At 34.5% G+C, this 27,950-nt stretch overlaps 1 protein-coding gene and 1 long non-coding RNA gene across 7 annotated transcripts in view; one reads left to right on the top strand and one right to left on the bottom strand.

The window, feature by feature from the left end:
- The window catches only part of tws (protein phosphatase 2 regulatory subunit tws), a 64,182-nt gene extending 36,562 nt beyond the window's left edge, over positions 1-27,620 (top strand). Inside the window, exons 2-11 of one of the 3 annotated variants that reach the window (XM_074113219.1) lie at positions 5,649-5,809; positions 7,810-7,875; positions 8,409-8,506; positions 8,612-8,777; positions 8,873-8,985; positions 16,873-17,215; positions 17,682-17,851; positions 19,309-19,524; positions 21,593-21,828; positions 22,355-27,620. In XM_074113219.1, coding sequence (XP_073969320.1) covers positions 5,758-5,809; positions 7,810-7,875; positions 8,409-8,506; positions 8,612-8,777; positions 8,873-8,985; positions 16,873-17,215; positions 17,682-17,851; positions 19,309-19,524; positions 21,593-21,745 — 1,377 coding nt within the window. In that variant the 5' untranslated portion in view covers positions 5,649-5,757 and the 3' untranslated portion in view covers positions 21,746-21,828; positions 22,355-27,620. Of the gene's footprint in view, positions 1-5,648; positions 5,822-7,272; positions 7,679-7,809; positions 7,876-8,408; positions 8,507-8,611; positions 8,778-8,872; positions 8,986-16,872; positions 17,216-17,681; positions 17,852-19,308; positions 19,525-21,592; positions 21,829-22,354 lie in introns of those variants that run through there. The other 2 variants (XM_074113217.1, XM_074113220.1) reach the window with 2 other exon arrangements.
- LOC141446643 (uncharacterized) lies at positions 382-15,466 on the bottom strand. Of its 4 annotated transcripts, none has more exons than XR_012453803.1 (4): positions 5,565-5,699; positions 5,118-5,290; positions 4,401-4,594; positions 382-1,917 (listed from the first exon to the last, which is right to left on the bottom strand). It is a non-coding gene; the product is annotated as an uncharacterized lncRNA (long non-coding RNA). The 4 variants fall into 4 exon arrangements; XR_012453802.1 differs by lacking the exon at positions 382-1,917 and adding an exon at positions 2,454-2,734; XR_012453801.1 differs by lacking the exons at positions 382-1,917; positions 5,565-5,699 and adding an exon at positions 15,329-15,466 and having other exon boundaries at positions 3,714-4,594.
- Positions 27,621-27,950: the final 330 nt, after the last annotated feature.

The raw sequence follows: 27,950 nt of genomic DNA, 5'->3' as shown, positions 1-27,950 counted from the left end.
GATCCAAGGAATTTTTGAGACATAAGATTTCCTCAAAAGAAAATTGTGGAATTAACATACCGTATTACCTTATACTATGATGTATATCGCTTAGGTTAAGCGTAGTCGCCAAAACTCTGATTTTAAAGATTCCTCAAGCTCGTGTCAGTAATTTCTGGCATAAAAATCATCAAGAAGAATTGTCTCTTAAACGGCAACCGGAAACTATTTAAATTGACCTACGAACTTCCTGATTAGAAACATACCAGAATAAGGGCTGGTTCTTTCCGGTCAGTTGCCATTTCGTTGCCTTTGATGCAGTTCTCAACATTCTTGCTTTCACACAACTCCTAACGAATGAACAAAATGCACATTGTGGGCAGACAAAGCCACTCAAAGCTTTCCTTTCTTTTTCCGGAAATAAGAATTCGGCATTTAATAGGTAGTTCAGCCTATACACTATCCTGAGGGTGTCTGGGGCAAATTTAGATTGGAAATGAACCTTTCCGATGTGAGAGTTGCGCCCGAGCAGGAAGTGTATAATACCATCTTCAGGAACCGGAAGGATGAACTAGTAAAGCTGACAGTAGTTAAGTGCTGGGAGTGATAGAGGACGCGCACTCTGTGAGAAATTTCTGCTAATCAGGATACGATTGATTGAGGCCAAATATTCACCTCTCGCGTGGCGTGCGTGTGCGCGTAGTGTAACATGGCCGCGGTGTGTAGGAAAACCCCAATACGTGACTTAGTGCTTCAAGTGCTCGGCTTGTTCACCTCTGTTTGCTGACGTCACTTCTACCGGCAAATTCAACCTTCCGCTTTTAGTTGCTTCCCTTCCGGCTGGTCAGAAAATTGTCGTCTGCCAAATTTTCTGAACAAAACATTACATCAATGTGGATGTTTAGGAGTCCATTGGGTGTAAAAACGCCTACCGTGAACACTTAGGACTTCTCTCGCTGCGATCATCACTTTAGTTTCTGCCATACGCTAACGGCTGTGCAGGTTAGGGTGTGTGGTGTGCAGATGTTTGTAAGCGATCCAACAGTTTTGAGGAAGTAGTTGGATTCAAGATAGTGTGAAGAAATCTATAGCGCCCCAGCGGACAGTTCAAACTAAACCTCTGCCAAAAATTCTGGTGCGCCAATGGTTATTTGAGTATATATAACGTTTGAAAATCATTAATTTGGAGTTGTGTAACGAAGCTGGGAGCACCAATCCCAGGTGGCAATTAATGTAGGAAACAGTCGGAGGTCAACGATCAAGTTTACTAGTACTCTGGAGCTAGCGCAGTTTGGTGTCGGCTTTGAATCCATCTTCAGAATGAATCCATTCAGTTCCATCTCAGCTCTCAGTGGTGGGAATTGAAGTTGCACTTCGAATGGTTCTATAACTGCTGACTGATTGAATTTACTAAGTTTGCTAACTTCTATTTACATTTTAATTAAAAAACCCTTAGATTGGCTGATGTAAAATTGATTTGAAATTTTATTTTTCTTTGTTAAATAATTCTAGACTGCGGTCATAAACTGCTTTCTAAAGCCCAAGAGTAAAGTAGGATTTTGAGCGATAGATAAAGTCAAAGCTCATTCTCTAGAATGCAGCTTCAGAGCTAAGCTCTTTATGATATCCGTATGAAATGACGTAACCAAAATTCCAAGTTGGCTGCATGATTCCCCCGGAAGTGTGTTTTTGTACACAAGAGCTTTTTCGAGTATTCAGAACTTTTTGAGCAGTCGTCAGTTTTCTTTACGTCTTGCAGTTTGGTTTAGAAATTTGTCTCAGAAATTAGTGATTTCAGGTGAGTTCTTAAAGAGCGGTGAAGGCACATTTTCATCAACGGGGTATCAAGTTATTGCACTGAATCAACTGCTAGTGTATTACTGTTGAAGTCAACTGCCCTTTTGTGACGCATTCCATGTTTCAAGGACTTTTAATTACCTAAAATGAGGTAAATTTTAATGTAATAACTGTCAGTGGATGCCACATTCTTCAAATTTATGACTTCCTTTTGAATATAGAGATATTCTAACTGTGCAGTAGAGGGGATGTTTAACTAGAGGGGAAGGTAGGAAGTTTGCGGAGATTGATAGTAGGGGGTAGAGGGGTGGCGACATATCGAGATAGATGGTGATATCGAGTTGTATGTAACCTCCCCGCATTGTTACAAACCATTAGTAGTGATGTTGAGCGACAATCTGCCAATACCTACGTCACTTGACCTCTTCAGGCATGTCGCTGCCGGCGCATCCACTCAACTTGCCTTTGTTCTCCCTGCTAATGAACTCTCCAGAATAATACTACACTCCGTGTGACACATTCTCTAAGTTCTAACTTGTTTGTCACCTCACACATGGAATTTCTTCCGAAATGTTGGTTCTCACTGAAGCGTCAAGTCCTAAATCTAGAGGATCTCCCCCGGGCCGAGACAATCTACGTATTGGACTAATCGTCACGGCGAATATGTTTGGTGCTCGCATCGAAAAGAAAGGTTGTACGCTACAGTTATATCTACAGTGTGCAGTAATACATCGATATTATATTTAGGAGTCCGAAAAAGAGTAAGTGGTGTGAGTATACAAGAGATTGAGATTTGAGGCAGACGGCTCCTGTGCGGAGACCCTCTCAGTAGTGCATTGAAGATAGTACTAATGCTAGTTCACCTACCCTGCGAAGTTTACTCGTATTTTCCTTTCCATGCACTCTGTCGCCATTAAGTGGAACTAATGTTCTTTATGTGGCCCAAACAGCTGTCAGCCTAGGTTTAAAATAGTAAATAAATGTTATTACCCTCGCATTTGGTGATTATTCAAATTTCATAATAAATTCTATTTTGACACTCGGATTGTGTGCTCTTAATTGTGCCCTAAATTGGACAAATATGTTTGTCTGTAAAAGTAAAGAATGTTGTGGGAACACGCTGCCCGTAATTTCAGAGCGGAATGTGGCAGCAGCCACAGACAGTCGTGTGTAATAAATAGCAGGAGCTCCCCGCTCCGGAACGTGCCTCACAGGCGTGACTACTCTGTTAGTCCAGAACGTTAGTCGTTATTTGTTACTCCTGTTTGTTTTTGATAAACTATAAAATAATCTTAGGCACTGAGTTCGCTTATCTCAGTGCAACTTACCATGCCAAGTTTCCAGGAAATCGAAGTAGCATCTGTTAAGAAAAAGCAGCTAATCGATCTCCCTCGATCCTGAAAGATCAACAATGCTACACTCAGTTGGAGACGTGTAGCAAAGAGGAAGTGATAAGTCATTCGCGATTTGGAGTTTTCGTCGGAAAAATGGTGATCACAGGTTCCTGAAAGTAGTTTTTCCCAATTAGGCGATATTTCCATCTAACCCAGTATTGAGGAGTATGATGTTGAGGTTTTGTAAGAAAGATTTTTCCAGGAGGTGGGTTTGGATTGGGAAATAAATGCAAGATTTTCCAATTAGAAACTTTTGATTGCAGTTGGGACAAGCGTAGTTACTTCTTAATGAAATTGTTTTCTTACCACACAATTTTGCTAATTTGACCTCTTTAAACAGTAAACAGCAGACATTAAAAACTAAGTAATTAATTTATGCTTGTGGCTGTGTGAAGTTCTTGGACGTCTCCAAGGCAGAAGAAGGGTCGGGAGCAGCCGGGTTATACAGCGCTAATCCGAGGATAACTGACTACAGTCTGACAAACAGAGCTTGATGCTGTAAATTCGGGGGAGTGTTAATCTCTGCTGAACGCGCAGTGGCTCGTTCAAGGTAAGGAATTTAGTTTCTTCTACGCTAACCACTATACCATCCTTCCTTGAATACGGTATTCAGAATGGATTGTCTTCAGCGGTACTTCATACCGTAACTTCCATTACGGTATTAAAGTTAGTGACCGTCAGAATTCCCAAGTTGAAGATTTGGGGAGTAGAGAATGCGACTTTACCTAACGCCTTGTTCTCCAGGCCGTTCCTTACAGTTTTATACGCGACGTTCGCTTAACTCTTTAATTAGATTTCGGGAGCGATTAGTCACGCTTCTCACATAAATTTTGCATTTCCTTGTTGAAGTTCCTAGTTTTAAAGAAACTTTTTGGGCCTGAAGCGCGTGGCAAATAGAGACAATAATCGTTCAGGCATTCACCAATTAGTTTTTTACGCTTTTCAGTACTGATAAATGTTGGTTGAATTTGGTAGTTTGTGTTACCTTCGTAGATAATGGCCGAATAATTAAAGGTCACATCAAACTATTTTTCTGCTGATAATCAGTTTTCACCTTGAGCGTAAAGGAAAACTCTACTTTCATGGGGGCCGACGTGCTTTTCTGTCGGTGTAAAACATTCCGTGTTCGGAGTTCCGCGTGTTTGGTTCGTGCCTACAACCAGGTGAGAAGAACAGTATGTGACCTTCACATCGGACTTGTGAATTATCAAGTGGTCTAAGAAAGCGCACCTCTAATCAATTCTGCGAATAGTATCGAAACTTCTTTCTCAATGAACTTCAGCACAGCTGGATCTCAGGATAAGACCCAGCTCACTTCAAAGTAAGGAGAACTTTCCACTTTATTTATTCACTGCGTAAAGTCCACCACCACTTTTCTACATATAAGGCAACTTGATCTGCCAAGTCATCTAACAACTGGTTATCTGAAAAAAAAGAAAAAAAAAGTAATTATCTGCCTGCAATATCTACTATAAATGCATTTAGATAAACATTGTTTCCAATTGAATCTCTTGATTGGCCTCTGAATAGGCAAAAAGTTTTAGTAAAACATCCGTGTTTGATAGTTCGCAATTTGCAGTTCACGTAGAGTTGGAGTTACACTCATTACAATTCGAAGTTTGTCCTTTCGAATTCACCGAGGTAAACATTCGATTACCTAACGGCCCAGAGTACTGGAGTTACACGAGGATACTCTGATTGCGGATCTGATGAACCTACAGATCCAGTTTTAACCGAACTGCGCGAGTTTTGACCGCCGAACGCACAATTCTACTCAACCTCTGTACTTTTTATTTATATTAAACTACAAGTATTCTTATGAATTAAATTTAGCACAAATAATTAACTCTATTTGGCAAATGTTCCTTAAACTTGCAGTTCTTACTGTACCCTTAGAAAAGCGTGCAAATAAATGTAGAAAATGAACTCTTGCTGATCAGACTCTACCTGAACTGGAGCCTTTCTACAGTAGTGCAGGTGTTATCGGCCATTAGAACTCTTAGAGGCATAAGAGAGCATTGTCTTCAGGGATCTGGACTTCTAGTGGGTTTCCTGCATTCATTGTCCATTGCCAAACATTAGGTAAACCACCTGCCAACTTCTTCTTGGTATATCACCGACTGCAACAAAATGAGGAGTTACTCAATGGATCGGTTGCTAGTTTAAAACGGCCTTCTTGGTGCCGCCTCATATCCTGACTTATATTTCTTCCTTATTAGAAAAAAAGGAGGAATTTGTAAAGCCATGTTAAGATCTGTTATTATTATATTAGTATAAAAATAGTGGCGCATCCACAATCTAAGAATCATTGAAGCGAGAATGGCAGTCTTGCTGTAAAGGCCAATATTCAATTGATACTCCACGTTCGAACAAAATTTACAACAGTGAACTTACAGTTAGGAGATGAATTGTTATGCGTTCTTGTAAAAGGAGCCTGTCTACTGCAATATTGGACTAATAGTTTCTTTGCTGTTTCAGTGTGTGCGAGCGGCTGGTGGTGGTAGCTGAGGGAGGGGGCACTCGGAAGGCGCGGCCCATCTCGCGATGTTACTCCCTCCCGGCAAAGCTGGTCCTCAAGTCTGCGATCATGCGACAGACAAGTCTCTCCAGGCTATCGGCCATTGTAAACAAGAAGAATGGTAATCAGTCAAGTGTGTTTGCTTTTCTTATTTTATTAATCTTATTATATTGCAGCTCGACAAGATAGTTGTGAGACCACAGGGATGTCTTTCTCAAGCTAACAGACTTGAGGCGGTATTATATGCACTTACCAGTCTCACACTACCTTGTCGAATTGTCGTTTAGTTAACTGAACGGAAAAAAATGGTCAGTAATTTCATGGCTACTTGTCTTACTTAGGGAAACAATGTGTAGCCTTCCTTGCTTAAGTTAACCTTGCTGTGCATCAGTGGCTCAAGCCTTAGAGGTGCCAGGTGTGCTCATAAGGATGTTCTGAATCCCTGACAGCAGTCATCCATACATGTTAATACTCATTGCCTAAGCAAACTCCTACTCGACTTGAATTAACTTGCGAGTTTTTATTCTTGGCAGTCTGAGAAACTTTGACTTAAAATTATTGTCTCCTTTTACGAGTGCGATCTCAACTGCACAAATGTATCACAATTAATTGTCTTCAAGGCTGCGACTAGCATTGTCCGGAGCCCGGTAGTGCGCTGAAAAAAGTTCCGGGCGCCAACAACCTCAGCTGTTGACGCGCCTTAAATCATTTAAAAAATATAAATATATTTATTGAAAAAGAAGTGCATTTAGTTCTCAAACCGAGACCACACCCCAAAAAATCTGGATACGCCACATTCTGGGTGTGCAACATCCTTCTTACAGACATTTTGTTGTCAGAATTTTAATTTCTGACCTGCACTTATTTTCTCTTTAGTAGTAACATTAAAAGATTTTTTAAAAAATTAAAATAATATAATACATAGTAGTTTTATTGGAATAAAGCTGTGGCAATTTTTATTTATTACTTCCAAAAATTTAGTTCCAACTTGCTGTTTATAACAGGGCTGTAACAGTAGCCAAGATTTTTTATGAATTGTATTTATTCAAATGGTTGTAAATAAGTGGAACTTTAAATCTTCAAAGTAAAATCAATTTTTAGAAGAAATCTGAAGTTGAAAGAGATAAATTTTTTCAATGGCAACAATCAGAATTAAGTAAAGGTAGAATAATTGTTGAAATCGCCGCCAGAGTTCTACACTTGGCAGGCTTGCAGATCCCGCCATTAATCTATTAATGTCAATTTGTTTTCCATTATTTGCTTTGTTTTTTAACAAAAAGAAGAAGGTAATAATGTGTGAAAACATTTTCCCACACATTTAATCGAATGGGTTAAATGAAATTGTTTTGTTGAAATAGCACTGAGCAAAATATTGAGAATCATTATAACTGTCCCTGTTTTATCTATAATTTATTGTTATCTCTTCATCGTGAAAGATCAATCGACCCAGTTCTTGTATTCAATTGAAAACGTGTAAATGTTTTTGGAAAAATGTCTTGTTTATTCAATTTTAAAATGAATTGTAACGGTTTAAGATTCATTGAGCATAGGAGACGCGCATTTTTCTGTGACGTCACACTGCTGAACTGATGGTTTGCACTCGTGATGTGCCGCCATTGAACGTGTGAAATTTCGTTGAGATGTAACATAATCCGTGCTTTCCTATTTTATACCTAATTATACTTATAACTCTGTAATTATCACGGTATTTTTTAAAAATAAAAAGTGTAATTTATTCAAGTAATAAATTCTGTGATATTTCAATAAGAGTTTAGACTTTTTAATTTTATATATTAATTTTTTCTTCTTAATTATGATTTAAAGTGCTCCAAAATAAATAATACAATGAATTGTGTTTTCAAGTGACCCTCTTTTCTTTTTTTTCTTCATTAAGTACTTTCAACCAAATCTACTTAGCCATTTCGTAAAGAATATTTTAGAAAAGAAATTAATTTACAAACATTTAGAGACTTCTGTTAAAAAATGCAAGGTAATAATAAAATAGACGATTGGTGCCAAAACAAAATAAAACTATTTCCTCAAAAAAAAAGTGCATGTTTCAAGATTTAGTTGAATAGAAAAAAAATGTGCAATTTTGAAAAAGAATGATTTGCTTTGCAGGCAATGGAGATATTCAGTGGTGTTTTTCACAAGTTAAAGGAACTTTAGACGACGATGTCACCGAGGGTAAGTGAATATGTGTTTTTATGTTATTTATTACGCTGAATCTTCACTTTAAAGATATTTTTGAACTAATGTGCAATATTAATGAAGGGTTAGCTTGTAGGTTAGGTAGGTTCTCTGTGCCCTCTTTACTTTTTGTTCTGTAGTTTTTATGTTTTGGATTATGCAAAAAATAAAATAAGGAGCATTTATGCAAAACAGTTACCAATTGTTAACGTTTCGTTAAAATTAACTTTTTTTTTCAATTCTTTTTCTTATTTTGATTTAATCAATTCTGTTTGAAATGGTTTTTTGTGCTCCTCTAAAATTTATTGCACGTTGAGTTTTATCTTATCTCTTATAATTAATTTAGTTTGGTTTAATTACGGTTTGGATTACCTTCCGTTACTTTGATTTTCAATTACATGTAAAACTTTACACATAAGTTAGTTAATTGGGTTATTAAAAAAAAAAAGAAAGTTGTATTTGTTCAAAGTTGACCATGGAACATTTGCCCAATATCGCATTTGATTATAAGTATTGGATTTTAATTTCAGCTGATATAATTTCGTGCGTTGAATTCAATCATGATGGAGATCTACTTGCGACTGGCGACAAGGGAGGTCGGGTAGTTATCTTCCAACGAGATCCTATTGTAAGTATACTTTTTTAGAAATAGAGATTATTGTAACAAACATCAATCTTTATTAGTTGATCCAGCTAAAAAACTTTTTTTTCATCTAGTACTTCTTTATTCCAGAGTAAAAATTGCCAACCTAGAAGAGGTGAATTTAATGTATACTCAACTTTTCAAAGTCACGAGCCGGAATTTGATTATTTGAAAAGTTTAGAAATAGAAGAAAAAATCAATAAAATAAGGTGGCTTAGGAGAAAGAATCAGTCGCACTTCCTTTTATCAACTAACGGTGGGTATTCCACTACTACTAGTGGCGTCACTAAGCGTACGTTCTTTAAAGTTCACAAGTGAATTCTTGGCGTAATATTAATTTATCTTTTCTAGACAAAACTATAAAATTATGGAAAGTGTCAGAGAGAGATAAACGGGTGGAAGGTTACAACACTAAAGAAGAAAATGGTCAGTTGAGAGATCGTTCGTGCATCACCGCTTTAAGGGTATGTGTATGTCCTACAACTTTCTCTTATTGGATAATACTTTACCTATGTATTGTATCGAGTGGGTTAAAATATATTATAGTAAGAAAGTGCTGATTCTAGTAAATCCAGGTCTTGAATCCCATTTCGGAAAATCACCACATATGAAATTGATCTGTTAAAAACGTTTCTAGTTATGGACTGTTAAAACCTATGTTGGACCAGTGCTTCTTATGTTTGTATGGGTGCAAATCAAGTTGCAGGAATGATCAGGTTAAACTTTTGGAAGGAGGCAGAGAAGCTCTTTATTCCTTAGTTTACAGAGTATTGGCAGTGGCGTACCAGGTTTAATAAAGACAGTGAACATTTATTTAATAATTAGAAGAACCTGTGGATTAAATATCTCCGACGAAATTTCTTTGGTTCAGTCAGTTCGAAACTATTCTGCCGCTCTAAATCGCACATCCGTCTTATTTATTTGATAAAGAGAAAAAAAAATAATGCCTTTGCAGTACATTCTTTGCCATCTAACTTCCGGTGTTTAACTCACCATGATTTGTCCCCCCCCCCCTTAGTTCTTAAACTTGTAATAATTTATTCATTTTATAAAAATATGGAATATTAGTTCTCTGCTTAGTACTAGAAGTCGACTGAAATGTGATAGCTTCCCTCAACTCCACTAAAGAAAACAGACAGTATGAAATGAATTTCTAACGAAAGCGGAACGCCTTAATTACATAAACTAAAGGAATTCCGGTATTTGAACTCTTACGACTTTCCCCCGCTAAATGCTCGTCTTCAATCTCCTAAACTTTGTAAAATTATAGATCACGCAGAAATAACTTCTGAGAGGGAAGCCTGCTCTCCATCGGTCAGGTGTTCTCATCGCAAAGGTGAACTTTCCCAAAATAAATGATTACAATAAAAGTTACAGGTATATGTACAATTTATATAGGAAGCTTAGAAAAAGCGTTAGAGCCCTTTCCACAAATATCTCAGAAAAGTGAAGTATGTTCTGGGTAAAGTGTTATTTCTTGGATAAGAATTTCCGGAATTTTAGCTGCTCATTAACTCTTAGATAGGAATGCACTCAATAGTCGGTTCTCTTCTGTGGAAAATCTACCTAACTTTTCTTCTAGATACACCTCCAATATTATAGAATACTGGAATTAGAATATTAATTTACTGGGAGGTTCGATTAGAATTGTATTTTTTTTTTACTTAGTGTAACTTCAATGAAAACATAACTCTCGGAAAATTGATTTAACGTTACCTGCAGATGAGGTAGAAGAGTGTGTCTTTAAAGGTGTAGAATGTGCCCAGACTGGTAGGTTTCAAATTTCACTTGCCTGACATACGTAAGACGAGTGGCAGCAGGTAGTTAGGCCTTCAAACCGAGGGAAGGGGATAATCTTAAGCTACGGGCATTTCCTAAAAATAATTGGAAATGTTCCAACTTGACATTGATGAGTGTTCAACGATGTGATTGAACCTCTTTTACTGTGTCTGACGTCAGTGGGAGGAATTGTTGCGATTATATAAAATTTAAATTCTAGAAATATACGTATGTTTTGGTAAAAAAAACCGCTTTTAACTTTTGAAGTGTGTTGCTTCAGCAGAATATCTCGAAAGTCCTCTCAACATTAAACTAAACGCGTAAAATGCGTTTAAGTGAACCCAACTTTTAACTTTGGCCGGAAGTGCAATTCTGTTGATTTTTTCTGAAGAATAGATTTACCAATCCCCTTTCAAACGCAACTTCTGAGGCATTTCCAGGAAAATTTATGTTTAGGGATGATTTCACGGAGTGCATACAAGAAGTGCCAGGTTAGAATAATTACGGTAGCATCATCTATATAATATTGTAATGCTTTAAATTTATTGCTATAGGTTGATGAATTTTTTTGAAATTTGTAGCAATACAGTGAATTAACGTTATTATTGAGCGGTGACAGCAACCTATATTACACTGAAATAGGCAAAGCTCCGTGGCCTTCCCTGAAAACCGATACCCACCTGAGAATTCTCTTGATTTGCTCTTGGGCGATAAAGGAAGCAACCAGCAAATAATAAAACTTATTGTTCTGTATTTTTGCGACGATAAAACCTACATTTCCTTATCAGTGCAGCTTCCTAGTGTGCGTTATCACTTAGCGACCTTTTAATTAAATTGTTACACCTGTACAGGGAACATATTCAGAGATAACCGTACTCCACGCTACTATGTTTGTGTAGTTCGTATTTACACAGATAATAAGTAAAGGTCATGATTATTATTTTTAAGGCTGATAACTCTCATTGCTATTTTATTTTTATTTATTTATTATCGTACCTAGATTTTACATTTAACTAGAATTATATTTTATCTTTGGGTTTCCATCGGTTGTAATTCGAGTTTGGAGAAGATGTTTAGGGTTAGAACCTTGAGATTTTTTTAAGAGTAAGTCTGTGTACATGATCACAATCAGCTGAGCAATAAGAAAAGAAAAACCTGAATGGTTAAAAGGATTTCCGGCAAGGCTTTTAAAATTGGAGTGAGTTCGATTGTTCGTTTAAGTTAAACGAGGGAAGATGACCGAATGCATAGTTGACATTGTAATCAAAACGACGAAGCTTAACCACAAACTGGTGTAATTGATTCCCTTTATGTACTTAAATTTTAGTGAGATCGACTGTGACAAGCTTGGTTACTCATGCAGTGTTAGCAGGTCCCATTTTATCTACTTCCACGATGGTGTGGTGGAGGTTTGCGAGACATATTGCCAAGCAACAAAATATTTGCCCACACAAAATTAAAAATGTATTATTAAATTGTGTATAAGATGTATTACTATTGTTCAGTGGTGAGTGTGTGCGTTACGCTAGATTTACGCTCCTCTCCACACTTAATGACCTTTTCTTAGTAATGGTTGTCACATCAGAAAACTAGTTGCAGTGTGAGAATTAGTGACATGAGTTGTAACAATTGTGTCCAGCCGGTGTTCCCCTAAAGGGGAGTGTGTGTGTGTGTGTGTGTGTGTGTAAGCCTGCTTCAAATTGATCCCAAGGTTATACAAATCTTATGTGGTAATTGATTGTATGAAAACAGATTTATGTAATACTTCCTTGCACAAATCGCTGTGTTCCTTGTGGGAGGGGGAGGACATTTAGAAAAATTATAAAGTTAGTTTGGAACGTGTGAATGTTTGTTTAGTCGTTGGAATGTTTTTCTTTTCTCTTCCTTCAGTAAGAAGAAGTCTTGCACTCGTACAGATCGCCAGTTCTGAGTTTTCACTAGAAAAACACATTTTGAGGTCCTTCTAGGACGAAAACATTGTTTCAAATTAAAACTGTTTCCGGTAGGACAGCTGTATAAGGGTTGATCGTCAAAAACTGCACCAGAAAATGCGTAACGTTGAAAAACGCCAAAAGCAAACCGACAAATCAGCAAGGACTCATCATTTCATTAACCTTCATTGATATTATTTGTCATTTTACTGTATGACCACAAGTATTTTACCCACAATGACCTCAATATTCCATTTGCATATACGGAATATAAAATAGATAAGATATGCACATTTTTAGGACAGTTATTTATTAAAGTATTTTACTGCAAGTACTCAATTGAAGGAACTACATTAAATTACAATAGAAAAATCAATAATTATTGTTGAATAATTTACTTGTTATTAACTGTGTGTTATAGACCTGCGAAGCTAATATGTATTGTGGTACTGGGTTCGATTCCCGGTCTTGGCCTTGGATTTTATTTAATGTTTAAAAACGAGAAATAGTAAAGTATGTTTGCTAGTTGCCTCCGTCCACGACACCTAATTGGTAGTTGGACGTTAAGCCCCGTCTGAAAAAATAGGCGATTACTTTACTTTACTTTACTTACTTTAACTGTGTGTTATTTGTGCTCTCGAATAGTTCTGTTAGACGAATTGAAATTCAAATTTTTTTTCTAACTTCGTGATTCAAATTTAAATAGTATCCAGCACTACCTTTGTCTTTTTTCTGTTTTAATGTGAATGTGTATGTGATTACACAGAACGAAGGGTTTAAAAAAGATAAATTAGAAGAATAATTTGGAATAGAGTTCAAATAAAGCTTCTATTTAATTATGAAGATGAAGTAAACATTTTATTATTTTCACAAAAAAAAAAAATTATAAATGGATGGGCCTATAACATCTAATAAATTCTAAAAAAATTTAATGAAAAGTTAATGCAGTAAAATGACTTAAATGATATCAATGAAGTATTAATGTAATGATGGGTACTTGCTGATTTGTGTACCTTAGAGGCGTTTAATCAACCCTTTATACTTAACTTTTTAAACTGAAATTTTTTGTTAAGGAGATGCAATAGTTTTAGGAAGCCAAGCTTGACTGAGCGTTGTACCCATCCATTTGATCCTTCCCTCTCTCTTTAAGACGTCTGAGATCCTCACAATGACGTGTTAAATATTAATTCTTTTATTTCCGGCAAGCAAGAGAACGATTAAGAAGAAAATGAATACTTAGTAATCCAGTTTGTCGGGCGTGGACTTGGAAAACGCAAGTTTTTTACTACGTGCGAAATGTTTCGGTACTACTATGTGCCCTCATCAGTGTCTGAAGCAATTCGGAGGTTGGCTGCGGTCACGGAGTTAGCTTTAATGACTATAATGGTAAATAATAATGTTCATTAAAATATTGAAAATGTCATGTTGGCTACATTATTTTCTAAAATATTATGTTCATACCCAAACCATCCGTTCCTCCCTGAAGAAAATAAATTCTGGGTGTGCTAATGTATATAAAGTCCATTCTGCAGTTCGAAAGGAAAAATCACAGGATGCATCATTCCGAAGCGCCGTTTTGGCGTTATTTTCAGGTTACATTTACATTCAGAAGTAACATTCAATGAATCATTTTTAATTTTTTGCGATTTTACAGGAATTGGCGGCTGTTACCTTACTGATCGATCCATTTTTTATTTCTATAGTTTTTTTCTAGAATTAGGGTAGAACTGATGAAGTTCTTTTCTCTTAAATAAGCTACATCGTGAAATTTAGTTTTACGTACTGTACTAGTGTACAAGTTGGTAACTAAAGAAATGGAGAAATTGATGTAAATTTTAGGGTTGTCCTAGATAGAACCTTGAACCAGCGAGAGAATGTTATGTGATTCCAATCGCTGGACTGCTTAGTAAACATAAAATTATATCTACAAATGTCTTCAGTGAACGGGCCAATCAGTTCATTTCAGTTTATAGCTCAGGCTTGTCAATAATTCAAATACTGACCTTGCTAAGTGGCAGGCTGACCTTTAATACCATTATTATTCGGCAGAAATTATGTCCTTAAAAAAGTTATTTAGGTTTCTAGGTCATTTATTATTTATTTAATTGCTTAATAATTTTTAAAGTTTGCTATTTAAACTTGAGAAGTTTTTCTTAGCAAAAACGGTTAAAAGAAAGCCAATGTTTTTTAAATAATACAATGTTATCACCTGTTCGTTAACGTAATGTTAGGTTGACTGAGTTCCTTTCCTTGATTTATGTTTTATATTCCGATGTTCAACTTGTTTACGGAATTCTTTCCAATTTTTCCAACATTTTTTATTTTAAATAATTCAAATTGAACAAAAAAACTGTTTTGAACTATCATCTTCCTCAACTTTCTCTATAGTTTTGGCGCATTAATTTTCTTCATACCACGAGTTTTTGACTTAAGTGAAAGGAAGAACTCTTCGAGTCAAAAGGATATAATCCACATGAACTACCGGATAAAACATTTACTTCTTACTGGGAATGTATGCAGTACATTGAACCTTTTGTAATGCTGTATTGGCGACAGGATTCTGCATTAACTGTAAAGGGAAGTAGGCTAACGAGGGATACTCAGCCAGAGTACCACTTGAAATTTTACCTGGCAAAATGTGCCAAACAAAAATTTTAGGACCTCCATACGTGTGTCAATGAGTCTAGAGAAAGTCCTTGGAGATATTTTTGTTCCCAAAAAAGGAAAAAGAAGGAAAACTTTAAGAAAAGTGTAATTTCCAGTGGAGGAATTTTCCAATATTTTTCTAATATGTATCAAGTTTGAAGTTGGCGCTTGAATGGTGGTGTGCATGTGCATCATGACACTATGCGCATGCTGCACACCAATCTTTTAGTAAAAACCACTTTTGCAACGCAGTGGCTATCAAATTGAGGTTTACTTGATTTATTAAAATGTGAATAATACTGATTAGCAGAACCGTTTCGCAACATCTCCCCGCCCCCGGCACCCCACTGAACTCAATAATCCCTGAAATCGAAATAGTGGGCAAAACACGCGTTATATCCCGACAAATAAAAATCGTTTCAATTTGTCGTCAATAGACAGCAGCACTTACCTACTACTATCTTACATAAGCTTGACTCCTCCTGTATTTCTGCTCTAAATTCCAATAAAATGTAGCTTCAATGTTATAATCCTGTAAAGTAGCTTCGGTTTTGGGAGTTGTTCCAGCGATATTGCATTGTTTTGTTTCTAATATTTATATATAAATATTTTAATCAGCAGTTTTGCCTTATGGATTAATATTTAAATTTGATGTTGCTCAAGAAAATTTAGAAATACTAAACAGCAGCTTTAGTACCTTAAAAACTATTTCTTAGTAGAAGATTTTAGAATCAAGTCAAAATGAATTATCTGTATCATTAGGTCGAAAGAAAAGTAAAGTTTTGTATAAAACTCTCTATGTTGAAGTAAAACATGGCTGAAGAACGTTAAATCTCAGGAAACTTGAATGTTTCTATATAATTTCGAGGACCACTCTCCACATTTGGTCCAGTTTGTGGAAATCTAATCGAAAATGGTCGTATAATATTCTCCCTGTACAAGATAGTATATTGCGTACAAATAAGTTCCATAATTTCAATATGTAACATTCGATTAAGAGCACTTGTGGTGGAGGGTGTGGTTAGGTAAATTGCCATTCAGTGCAAAGTAAGGATCTACTACCCATCAAATAGTAATTTGAATTAGATACGTAAACAACATTCCTGATTTAAAGTTGTTTTCTTTTCTAAAAAGATGATATTTTGCCCCCATTTTTCCAGACATGAGAGACATAAACAAGGAGTTTTTCTGTTAAACTCAAAAATTTGTTTTCAAATTTGACATTTTTCCTTCTTTCCTTTCAGTAGTAAGAGGAAGTAGAAATTTAGCACATAACTTCCTGTCAGGGTCGCTAAGATGTAGTCCAAATGAGTATTGTAGTTAAGTAGTTCAGTTAGACTGTTGAAGAGTATCTAGAGTTGAGCAAGCCGACACTGTGTCAAGGCAAGTCAGAAGACGACTACCATTCTGTCTGCACTACTGTACTGTCTACTGTCACTTAGTTTGAATTTATTTATTGATTCTGTTTATTCCTTTTATGTTAGTTTTCTCCATCGATAGAAACTAATTCAGAAAGTAAACATCTAATCAGTTTTATAAATTTTAGTCGCAAGGCTTTTTATCTCTTTTGGAAAAGTGTTGCTAGTTTAGGAACAATCAGGTTCCTATAATTCTTACTATACTGAGTGTACCTGCATTAACTGACCAAAAGAAAAGGCGTGGATCAAATGTACAAATAAGAGCCCACCGGTGGCGGAAACAGTTTAATGGATACATAATGTGTGTATAGTGTCCCAGTAATTAAACCAACGGAATTAATGGTTGCAGCGTCGCCGCGAAGGATATCTGCAGATGCGCAAATATTGTTCATGTGTGTGTGCTTTGAGAGAGAGATATTGGTGAATGAGCTCTGCGCAGATCTTCAGGTTGTTGCTACTTCCTCTTCTTTGCTTATTGTTGTTTTCTCTTTGACGTGAAAACCAAAAATAATCCCGAGTTAATTATATAATTTATATTTTTTAAATAGGTAATCAAATAATTGGTTTTGATTTGAAGGTCCCAGTAATTAAACCAATGGAATTAATGGTTGAAGCGTCGCCACGAAGGATATTTGCAAATGCGCACACCTATCATATTAATTCAATTTCGGTAAATTCGGATCAAGAGACTTACCTGTCTGCGGATGATTTACGGATAAATTTATGGCACCTAGAGATTACCGACCAAAGTTTTAACATAGTAGATATAAAGCCAGCCAACATGGAGGAGCTGACCGAAGTTATAACAGCGGCAGAATTTCATCCGCTCGAATGTAATCTGTTCGTTTATTCAAGTAGCAAGGGCACTATCAGGCTGTGCGACATGAGGCAGGCCGCGCTCTGCGACAGGCATTCAAAAAGTGAGTTACATTCTATTTTTTTGTTTATGGAAAAATGGTTATTTAATTGAAGCACGTTTACTGTTTTACTGTTTCGGCAGATAGCTTAGATATCTGTAATAGATGAAAAATAACAGAATAAAAAGAAATTACACCAGTGCCATATGGCTCGTTATGCCTTGTCACAAAAAAATATGAGACACACAAAAATTCTTATCTGAACATGTTTAAACTTGTGCTTTGATCAAAATTACGTTTTTTTTTTTAATTTTTCATTCTTCATTTCGAAGTATAAGGAGCAAAAAGTTGTTGCGAAACTAATATTTCTATGTCTATCATTCAGTTTAAGGAACTGATTATATAGATTGTGTTGATATCGTGCTTTTTGGTTTAGTATTTCAATTAATTAGTATTATTAGGTAATAAATCTTTTACGTGATTTTCATAAAATAGTAACAAGAATTTGTTTTTGATTGATCTGTTACAGTATTCGAAGAACCTGAGGATCCTACAAATAGAAGTTTCTTTTCAGAGATCATTTCCAGTATATCAGATGTAAAGGTATCAAACTCTGGTCGATACATGATCTCAAGAGATTATTTAAGTGTTAAAGTGTGGGACCTACATATGGAAAGCAAGCCGATAGAGAGCTACCCTGTGAGTACTGGTGATGTATATTTAGTAGACACTGTAACTGTTATATCGTTGTAGGTGTTATAAAGTAGGTGTTTGGATTATATGTGAAATCAGTTCTTAGAGCATGACCTCTTTTTCTTAATTTGTTTATGGCATTGTCACGTCATGAAATTTTTGTTGATCTCTGACATTTTGCAGCGATTTCAAGCTATACACATTTTGTTCTGCTAGAAACTCTAGTTAATAAAGTACTGGTTATTAAACACAAACATGCTCAAAAGAATTTATTGTTCTGTTTAATGTACCAGACAATTTTAGACAAATACCAATCAACTGAAAACAAATTTCTATAAAACCTTGGACGAGAAAGACTGTGCTTTTGTTTTTGAGAAAGAATTTTATTTTTCCGATACTTCTTTTAGTTCTTCGCATTTTGTCCAGTTTTTCAATTGAAAATCTTTCCCATTGTGAGTTACAGGCAGATGTGCGAATTCCCCTCTACTATCCCTTCATTCTCTAGTGACGGATTTTCACATTTGTGGGAATGAATGGGGGCCAAAAAACTGGAGAACATGATTGATGTTCCGCAGATTCCTGATACAAATCCCCTCCAAAGAGCACCAATGGCCAGGAGCATTTCCTTTTCATTGAAAGATTTGTTTTCCTTAAGTCTCTTCCCTCTTAGACTAGATAAGACTTGAGTATTATTCGATGAGATCACTTTACTTTTGATGTAAGAATTCCCATTGCATCGCAGGTAACTTACTGGCTAGTGCAATTGACTTATTGGCCTCCAGCACTGCTTGGTTGCTGTTTCGTTTCCGGCGGTAGTGGTGGACTCTCGATTACACCCCAACACGAATCTATCTACAAAGTCAGTAGATTATTTTTAAAACGGTCCAATGGTTCCTGTGAGATTAATTTTTGCCATTATATTTGGCAGCATTAAACAAATATGGCTCATTGTAATATGTTCCTCACACACTTTCTTCTGATATGCCTTCTGTGTCACATACATCTCTAATCGCCAACCACTAGCATCGTTTCGTGCTCCTGTGTCGACATTTTCAAGTGCGATTGTAGTATGGGACTTGATTCATGAAGATCATCTTATGATTAATACAATCTCAACAATAAATCGTACTGTAAATTTTATAAATGGAAGATTTTACAGTGTATTATTAATGTTAACGAAATATGCACAGCACGACTGGAAAGTATACAAAAGTATAATCGTATAAGGAAAACTAGTCGACCGATAAAGTTGATGAATGTCTTATTTCGATCTTCATAATGAAAACAAAATTTCATTGATAACTATCTCTGTGCACTTCCGAAAACTTATCACGTTGTTCTAGTGAGTAATTTATACCTGTCTCAGTAGCTTGTAATTATAATGGTGTGGCCGTTTACAAGCGCCACCCTCTGCTGTACACTCAGTCTGATAAGTAACTAATAGCATTCGTTTTCTGTTGCAGGTGCACGAGTACCTGAGGTCTAAGTTATGTTCTCTGTATGAGAATGATTGTATATTTGATAAGTTTGAGTGTTGCTGGGCCGGCAACGATCAGTATATAATGACCGGCTCCTACAATAATTTCTTTAGAATGTTCGACCGTACAACTAAGAGGGACGTCACGCTCGAAGCTTCCAAGGAGGTCGCTAAACCTAAAACGCTGCTCAAACCTCGTAAAGTGAGTTTTATTTAAATTAATTTTTATAACCAATTTATTGAAAGCCACGCAATGCTATAACTAGATAGTAAAGTTTAAATTGTTGTGTCTCATTTAAGGTAAAAGATTTACGTGCCAATTCAGTAAATCTTTGTGCGTTCAAAGTACCTCACATCATTGGGAACTCGAATCTTTATATTCCGGTTAAGGAATCTCCTCCACTAGAATTTCCGTTTATTCATAATATGGAGCACTTTAAATGATATCTGATACTATTTACTAAAAGGAGCCCAGCGAGGCCCCGGCCAAAGATAACCTCCAATAAATAACACCAGACTGAATTGTTAACCAAACCAGCTGGAAGTGATGATAACTAGATGACGAGTCTGAGTTACGAAGTTCTCGATTAACTAATAATTGTTCAGAATTTTGTAGCGATGTCAACTGGCGCCTGATCATAGCTGAGAGTTAACTAAGTCTGCAAGACTTGTACAACCTTCCTGATCTGGTTCTGATTTGGGCCACGAGAATCAACTTCAACTTGGTTGACCAATATTGTGAACAATATGTTGGCCGACTTTCCTACAACATCAAAGCATAACTGCCGGGTCTGTCCTCTGCGCGTTCATTCACAACACTTTGATACCGCCTACTATACAGGCGAAAACTTGTTAATTTCATTTAATCGTTGTAATTTCTATGAACAATCAAGGCTTATTAATATTGCTTGTCCAGTAAACCCCTTGGGTTACAAAATTTTCTAAACTTTCAATTAGTAAAAAGCACCTCAAAAATATTCAGAATTCATAATTATTTCGGAATCAGAAACCAATTATTTGTTATTAAAAATTACAAGAGTAGCTGCGGGTAACCACAAATGAAATAACTGGGCCAAACAATTATCGGCGACTTTGAAACGAATTGAACCAGATTATATTGATGTCAAAGAAAATAATCAGCTAAAACAAAATGTCCCCACTGCTTTAGAAAAATATTGAAAAGTATTAAAAATAAATTACTGTTAATAGTGAAAATGAATGATTAGAGAATTTAGCATTTTCAACTTTGACTCTCAATATAGTGATCTAATATTTAATTATTTAGAAGATTTTCCGATGTTTGTGATCTTATATAAAATGGCTCTTAACAGGGTTTTTCCTTTAAAAACGTTATAATTACTGCACATAACATATCTAGATTGATAACTATCGTTTGAAACTTAATCTCCCCTAAAAGGATAAGGGCTTTTCTAGAGAAGAGAGTATAATTCTAAATAAAATATTTCTAGTGAGTTCAAGAGTCATCCATTCATATATTGATAAGAGTTAAAAGAGTAGCTCAAATTTAATTTGAAGAAAATGGCGATACCGGGATGATCCTAATTCTGAGATAGTACTTTTAGTTTTCCGCTATTTGTCTTTAAATTTGCTTCAATTGATTTTTGTATAGCAGGTCGTATATAATCCCATTTATACTTTGCAGCTAACTTTACTATAATTAATCTTATCAGTGGATTTTGGATACGCCCAATTCGTCTGTACGAATTTAAGTCCAGCTGAAATGATGAAAATGATGACGAGTCTGAAATATAGATTTCATATCATTTAGAAATTGATATTTAATTTATATTTAATGATGACTACGGCATCTGATCAGCTACCGGAAAGTCAGTATTTCTAAGAATAAAGTTCTGCTTGAGCCTCAGAGAAACTCGTGGTTAGTGTGGATACGATTATTAATACCTTGTCCTTACTAGCGGAACCTAGTTTACTGTTCATTGAACTAAGAGTCAGCTGCATTGCGAAAGTATTGCGATCGTATACAAATTTCGATTCCATTTTTGACGATAATAACTGTCTGAGGTCTCCTGTTTTAAAAAAAAGTGATTTTGCGAATTGGTTTCTTTCCCTGAAGTGCACGCTTCGTTTCGTCAGTGTTCCGTTTTATTACATTGATCTACATAATATTTAAAGACAGTTTACATTTTGGCAAAAATACCAAGTTGGAGGGAGATCGCTGCTTTGAGAATTATAGCAAGAATATGTGGTGATGTACGAGTATGTGTGTAGTAAGAGTGCGCTGGTTGCAGGTGGGTACAGGCGGCAAAAGGAAGAAGGACGAAATTTCAGTGGACTGTTTAGATTTTACAAAGAAAATATTACACACAGCTTGGCATCCTACGGAGAACATAATCGCCGTGGCAGCCACAAACAACCTCTTCCTGTTTCAGGACAAGTTGTAGCTGGCCGACCAAGCCGCTACGACCACTGCTGCAACTGTCCTGCAGTTCGCCACTTCCCTCCAGTCGTCTCACTACATCATCAGGTGAGTCTAGTCAAGTTTTATCTCTCATTATGTAATAATGATGAATATATTCATCACAGTTATATTTTTCGAAAGCAATACAGATGGTATAGAATAAAGTTTTCTTACATAAAAGTGATTAGTTAGTCAATGGTAGCCTTTTTCAAGTTACGCGGCTTAGCTATAATTCCCCAGAAAACTTAATTGGTTAACACCTATTCAATAAGGATTACTATCTCTTCGTAAGACGTACAAGGTAATCCTGTATTCCACCAACTAGAGTTTATTAAACATACGATATGCTGTAAAATTTAACGAAAATATTTTATGGTAGAAATGTCTCTTATTGATTGTTATAAATGTGGATCTGTGATGTAATGCTTATACAAAAATTTCTATAAATTGAGGATGGATTCAAAGAAGCCCTAACCGTCTTGTTAGCCCTAAAATTATATGTATTAAAACTGAAAAGACTTTGTGGCGGTTTAATAAATAGTCAAATTAATTATTACTTTTGTAGTTTTTTATAATTTGTTTTATATTGCAGGGCATTATGGAGATTAGAGGAAGAAATCGAACTAAGACTCTTAAAAAAGCTCTGGTGATCTATGTTTTGAACAAACTTGATTTTGTTTTGTTTTTGTTTATTAATTTATTTTTTTTAAATAAATAGTTATATAAATATACATATTAAAAATAGTAAATTATAATTTAATTAGGAAAAAATTACAGTTTACCATTTTTTTGTTGTTTTTTTTAAGCTATAAAATCGGAAAACAAATGAAGCAAACTATAAATATAAATTAATTTAAAATTTGTAAAATTGTACACACCTAAAAATATAGAAATATGGTGGAAAATAACATCTTTTTCGCGACACCTTTAATTTTGTAAATACACAAAACATTTTTTGCAGTATGTACACCCACACATTCACATTTGATTGTATGTAAAATAAATATCAAATTTTTATAAATATATATTTTAGTTTTCAATATTTAATTAATTTATGAATTAAGGTGCGATGGATAGATAAACTTAACTTTGAATATTAACGTTAAAATTAATGCAAAACATCAAAAGAGCTAATAACAACGTTAACAACTTTCTTAAAATAATGAAAGCAAGGGTTTGTCTGTTCGTTCATCTGGTCTTTTAAAAAGTGCCATGTATCAACCATTGTTAAAAAAGTAAATTGCTAAAACGACTTAGATTTTGTTAAAAAATAAATTTAAATATTAGAAATATTTCATAATTATTGTTTTGAATATTTTTGAATTGAAAAAAAAAAAATATATTTATATATATAGAAAAATGATAAAAGATCAAGAGGTGGCCATGTCCTTCTCCAAGATCGAAATATTATTTTTATTATTATTATTTTTTTTTTTTTTAGACATTTATTTTAAACTATATCAAAAATTGAATCAGAGAAAAGCACAATTTATTTTCTGTTATGTAAATATGAATATATACTTTTTTTTTTCACTTAAGTTCACTTATTTTTGAAATGTCAAACTTCTCCAAAACATTGAAGAGGAAAACTTATAAGTTTGTGCTAAAGTAAACCATTAATTAAAAAAGAGATGAGACCAAACCAAACAAACTATTGTTAATTATTACTGGCGCATAGAAAAGCTTTAAATGTAATAATTTAGTAGTGGCGTACTGTTAGCAAGGAACAAGCTTTTTGTGAAGAAGACAGAAATAACCTGTGACTGGTAGGTTATATTACTATTATAAATATAAATCGTATTTTAAATGTATTTTTCTTTATGAAAAAAGTTGTAAGTTATTTAAAAAAATAATAATAATAATAATAATAAGCGTATATAAGTTCCAAATAAATTGTAATCTGTCGGTCTAACAAGGTTCTTTCCGTGTTCAATGTTCTTACCTTCATATTTGAAAACAAAAAAAATTGAAGGAAACCATAAAAAAATAGAAACTTTATTTTTTTTTAAATTATTTTCTCAAAATTATTTCAGCTTAAAGTCAAAAATTGTTTATAAAAAATCAGATCAGAGTGAAGGACCTCGGAATATTTTGAATTTTCGAGAATATGCGATAATGACGATTACTTTTGTAAAGAGTGTAAATAAATACTGCCATTGACGTTTTAAATCTAATTTATTTTGTATTTAGTTTCTCAAAATGTGTCCTATTTTTTTTTTTATTTGAAGAAACTATTTGTTAGGCTAATTTAAAGTGATAATTGAAGTGACCCGATTTTCTGGAATTCAACCCCAGATGCTCTTCGACGCACAAAAATATTTTTTGTGTGACATTTAGGCAGAAGGGTTACCTTTTTGCGGATTTTATTTACAATTGTACGTATACTTAGCTAATGGAATGAAATTTTAAAAAATTTATAAAATTACTTATTCAAGTCGTACTATATTCTCATGCCCCTCTTAGAGAATGGAGGTTTTGTGAAAGTGCATACCTTCTTTTTTTTTTTTTTACTTTTCACGTTAAATACTGACTGAATCTAGTCCGTCTTCTGCAAACGGAAATGTGGTTTTTACACATCAGGTTTTATGTGTATCTGTCATCAAGTGCATATGAGGTCAGCTTTATTCAAAAACCGAAAATCGCAGAAAGGTAAACAAAAACATACAACATTAGTATCATAGAAGTGGCTTTCGTGTTCGCTTCAGTTTCCAAGTCGTCGCTCAGGTTCATTTGAATATTGATCTGAACTTGCGAGACAAGGCTTGTAATAGGCCCCCGTCTATTTGGATAAAAACAGCTTATCTGGATAACATTAATTTTTAATGTTCTTCAATTAGTTCCCAAGCTTTAAAAAAGCACAAAAATAACAAGGTTCTTATGGAATTTGTTATGTTGGGTGCTGAATACGGTATTCGTTCCCTCACATTAATAAGTTTACATTTCCATAACAAACGTTACGAACGTGTGGTTCTCTTTTTTTCTTATTGTGCACTAGATCAACTCAATATCTTTTAGTTTGATAGCCCTATTGAAGAACTAAATAGTGTGTAAATTTTGGTAGACTATCTTAGCACCAGTGGCTGCTGACAATATTTTTTCCTGTATTAAATTTGGGTAATATCGGGCTTCCTCCTTTTTATGATCGTGAACTACTTACCACCAAAGCGATGTAACAGTTTAAGTTGTTTAGAGAGAGAGAGAATAGAAAAGTCAGTTTAGATAATTCGGTATTTAATAAATAATTCTTCATCAGGTGCAAAACGGTACATAAAGAAAACACGATAGTCCGCATTTTGAGGGCCTTACTATTATTTAACAATTTGGATTACATGTCGAAACAGATAAGCTTAGTTTTGTCTCAATTGGGTAATTCTCCATTCTTCGGATTCTGTCATACTCCATCTTCAGCCTGTAAATTATTTTTAATACTACTTAATTCCAATTCTGAACATCATACTTAATTTTATACAAAAACTTCAGACATGTAAAATTAACTAAAAATCTTTTCAGAATTAAATTTGTTGAGGAATATATTTGAATAATAATAATTTTATATTCTATCTTTGCTTAAACTCTTTGTCAACGTCTATTTCCAGAATTACCTTTTTTGGATTGAACGCGATTTTAATCGCGTAAATTTATAAATGTGGTAAAAACATCAGTTTAACAAAGTTAGCTTTTCATTTGACTGATCTGTGATTAATTGAATGCAGAAAAGTTTGTAAATTTACTTTACTTGTTTCAACAATATCAAAAAGAAAGCAAAAAACTACATGCTGCCTGTAGACAGCTGATTACAACAGTTAGTTTTACGAAAGATAGAATGAGCCTGGTTGGGCAGCCCGATATAAGATATAAAAGATGGTTTACAGGTATCAGGCATGTATTTAAGAGCAGAATGCCAACTTATTTGCTTAAGGAAAAGCTAATGTTTAAGCGTTTAGTTCTCTACGTGCTCAAATTTTAGAAATCTATTAGACATGGAATTGCGTAGAATGTTTATAAAAATACTTTTAAGGACAACCCTAATTATTAAAAATTATCAAATTTGGACGTATTTCAATCTTACGCTTTTTCGTGCAGTTTTGACGATCAACGCTTGTACTGTGTTCTACCGTACAGTTTTAATACTTATACAAGTAATCTTTGTAATTATGCTATGTATCTGGTCGGTTTGCTGGACAATTCTCTTGCAATACAATTTCCTAAGAAGCAATCATTTTCTAGACAAACCGGAAAAAACTTATAAACAAATGATCAAACAAACTATCTATTAAATTAAATTCTGTTTGATCCTATAATGCAATCTTCGATTATATAATTGTCACCCGATAAGTGATTTCCATTGCACGCTACGGAGTTAAAGGTTAGAGTTTTAAAATGTTTTCAAAACTCACCTAAGTGTGCATTTTTATACACAGTTAGTTCATGGTCAAGCATTATATTTTACTGCTCTCAGCCTGCAACCAAACAAGTTAAGCTTATTTAGAACTTCTAACATTCACTTGGGTATTTGGGCTTGAGGAATCTAAAGAAGAGCACGCCTCCAGATAACAGTATCCATTGTTAAGAATTGTTTGGAGCAATGCTAAATTGGACGGGAGAGAACTATTTCTTAGGAATTTGCCTTGTCTTCCAGGTCTTTTCAAGTTCATCTCCCGTAAATCAACGTCTGAGTTTTGACCCCCGCCGGATAAAAAAAAAGAAATTTAGCACTTCGGGATGGATCTGTCTTGGTACTGACATTCGTCGTTAACCACAATGTCCATGGAAGTGAAAAAACTAGCAATAGAAACAAAATGAGGAGAAGCACTATCGTGCTTATAAGGTTAAAGCGTCTATTCCCAGAATGAAGTGTAAAATTCGTACGGTTTTAAACTTGTGAAAGCCACACAGAATGTTAAGCATTTCGCTAATAAGTTGAAAAAAATAGAGTCAATTATCAGCCACCTCGTTGATCGTGCTCGTACCGAAATACAGAGGTTCTTCACTTGTCACAAAATGATGAATCTGTTCTAAAAATATTTAAAAACAGAGTTAATTTTTTTTTATTGTTGGTTTTATTTAGTTATTTAAACTTAAAATGCTGTCAAACTAATTAACTAGCAAAACATAACTATAACAAGAGTTATTACCAATGTAAATAAATTACGAGTACATTTCAAAAATAAAACAAAATATTGTATGTAAAGTAAAATGACATGCCTTTAGCAGAAAATAAATTTATTGAAAAAATAAGCAATTAGTGCTAATATTTGAAAGAAGAGTTCTATTTTTCTTAAAACAAGAATTAATTTGTAAAATAAAAAAGAAGATATTCTTTTGTGCATAAATATTTGAAATAACAGAAAAACGAGAGACTTAGTGAAAGACTAGACGAACTAGTTGTTATTTGTTGTGGAAAGCGGAGAAAAAAATGGAAATTATTCAATGGTGATATTAAATAAATAAAAAGGACAAAAGGCATTGATACTATTGTTAACATCAGTCCAAGCTCAATCGGTATTTATAGTATGACAAAAAAAAAAAATTAACAAATGTTTAAATTAATATCAAAAAAGATGAAAAATTATTTGATTATTAAATATGTTAGTATTGTTAAAAGTGAACACCAAAACGAAATCAAACGTTTTCTCCATTCAAAAGTTTATCATCAATATAAAAAGAAATTAAATTCAAACTATAAATCGGAAATAGTAAATTCCATTGACTTTTTTTTGGTTGTTTTATTATTTGTACCTAGAGTAAGTTTGTCTGCTCTGGAAGTAATTGTGTCTCTTGTTTACGAAAAGTCTCAAAGAAACTTGTAAGAGATTGAAGCGGGAGAAAACAAAAGTAAATAAATAAATAAATATAGACTTTTTCTTTCTGTTGCTAACCGGCCGCCCTTCAGTGACGCCGTGCCTAGATCCTGAGCCTGCCCTAAAGAAGTAGTCTTTCAGTAGCACTGCAATAATTTGACTATTTCAGAGTGATGTACGCCCATTAAAGTTATTAATCATTACCTTATAATTTTTTTATAATTACAGAATCCAAAGCAAGAAGCATTTTAATATCTGCATGAGCAAGGAGTTTTATTTTATTTGAGCCTCTTTCTTAATTGTTATCAATGTTGTTGTTGCATAATGAGAACCAAATGGAGCTGAGTAGACATCCACTAAAGCGAAAAACGAAACAAACCTTAATTT

This window comes from Rhodnius prolixus, unplaced genomic scaffold, assembly GCF_049639745.1.
Source record: "Rhodnius prolixus isolate KJV_2025 unplaced genomic scaffold, Rpr scaffold_7, whole genome shotgun sequence".
Classification (NCBI taxonomy): domain Eukaryota; kingdom Metazoa; phylum Arthropoda; class Insecta; order Hemiptera; family Reduviidae; genus Rhodnius; species Rhodnius prolixus.
Note: the sequence above shows the minus strand (reverse complement) of the source record. Positions and strands in the feature narration are given on the sequence as shown.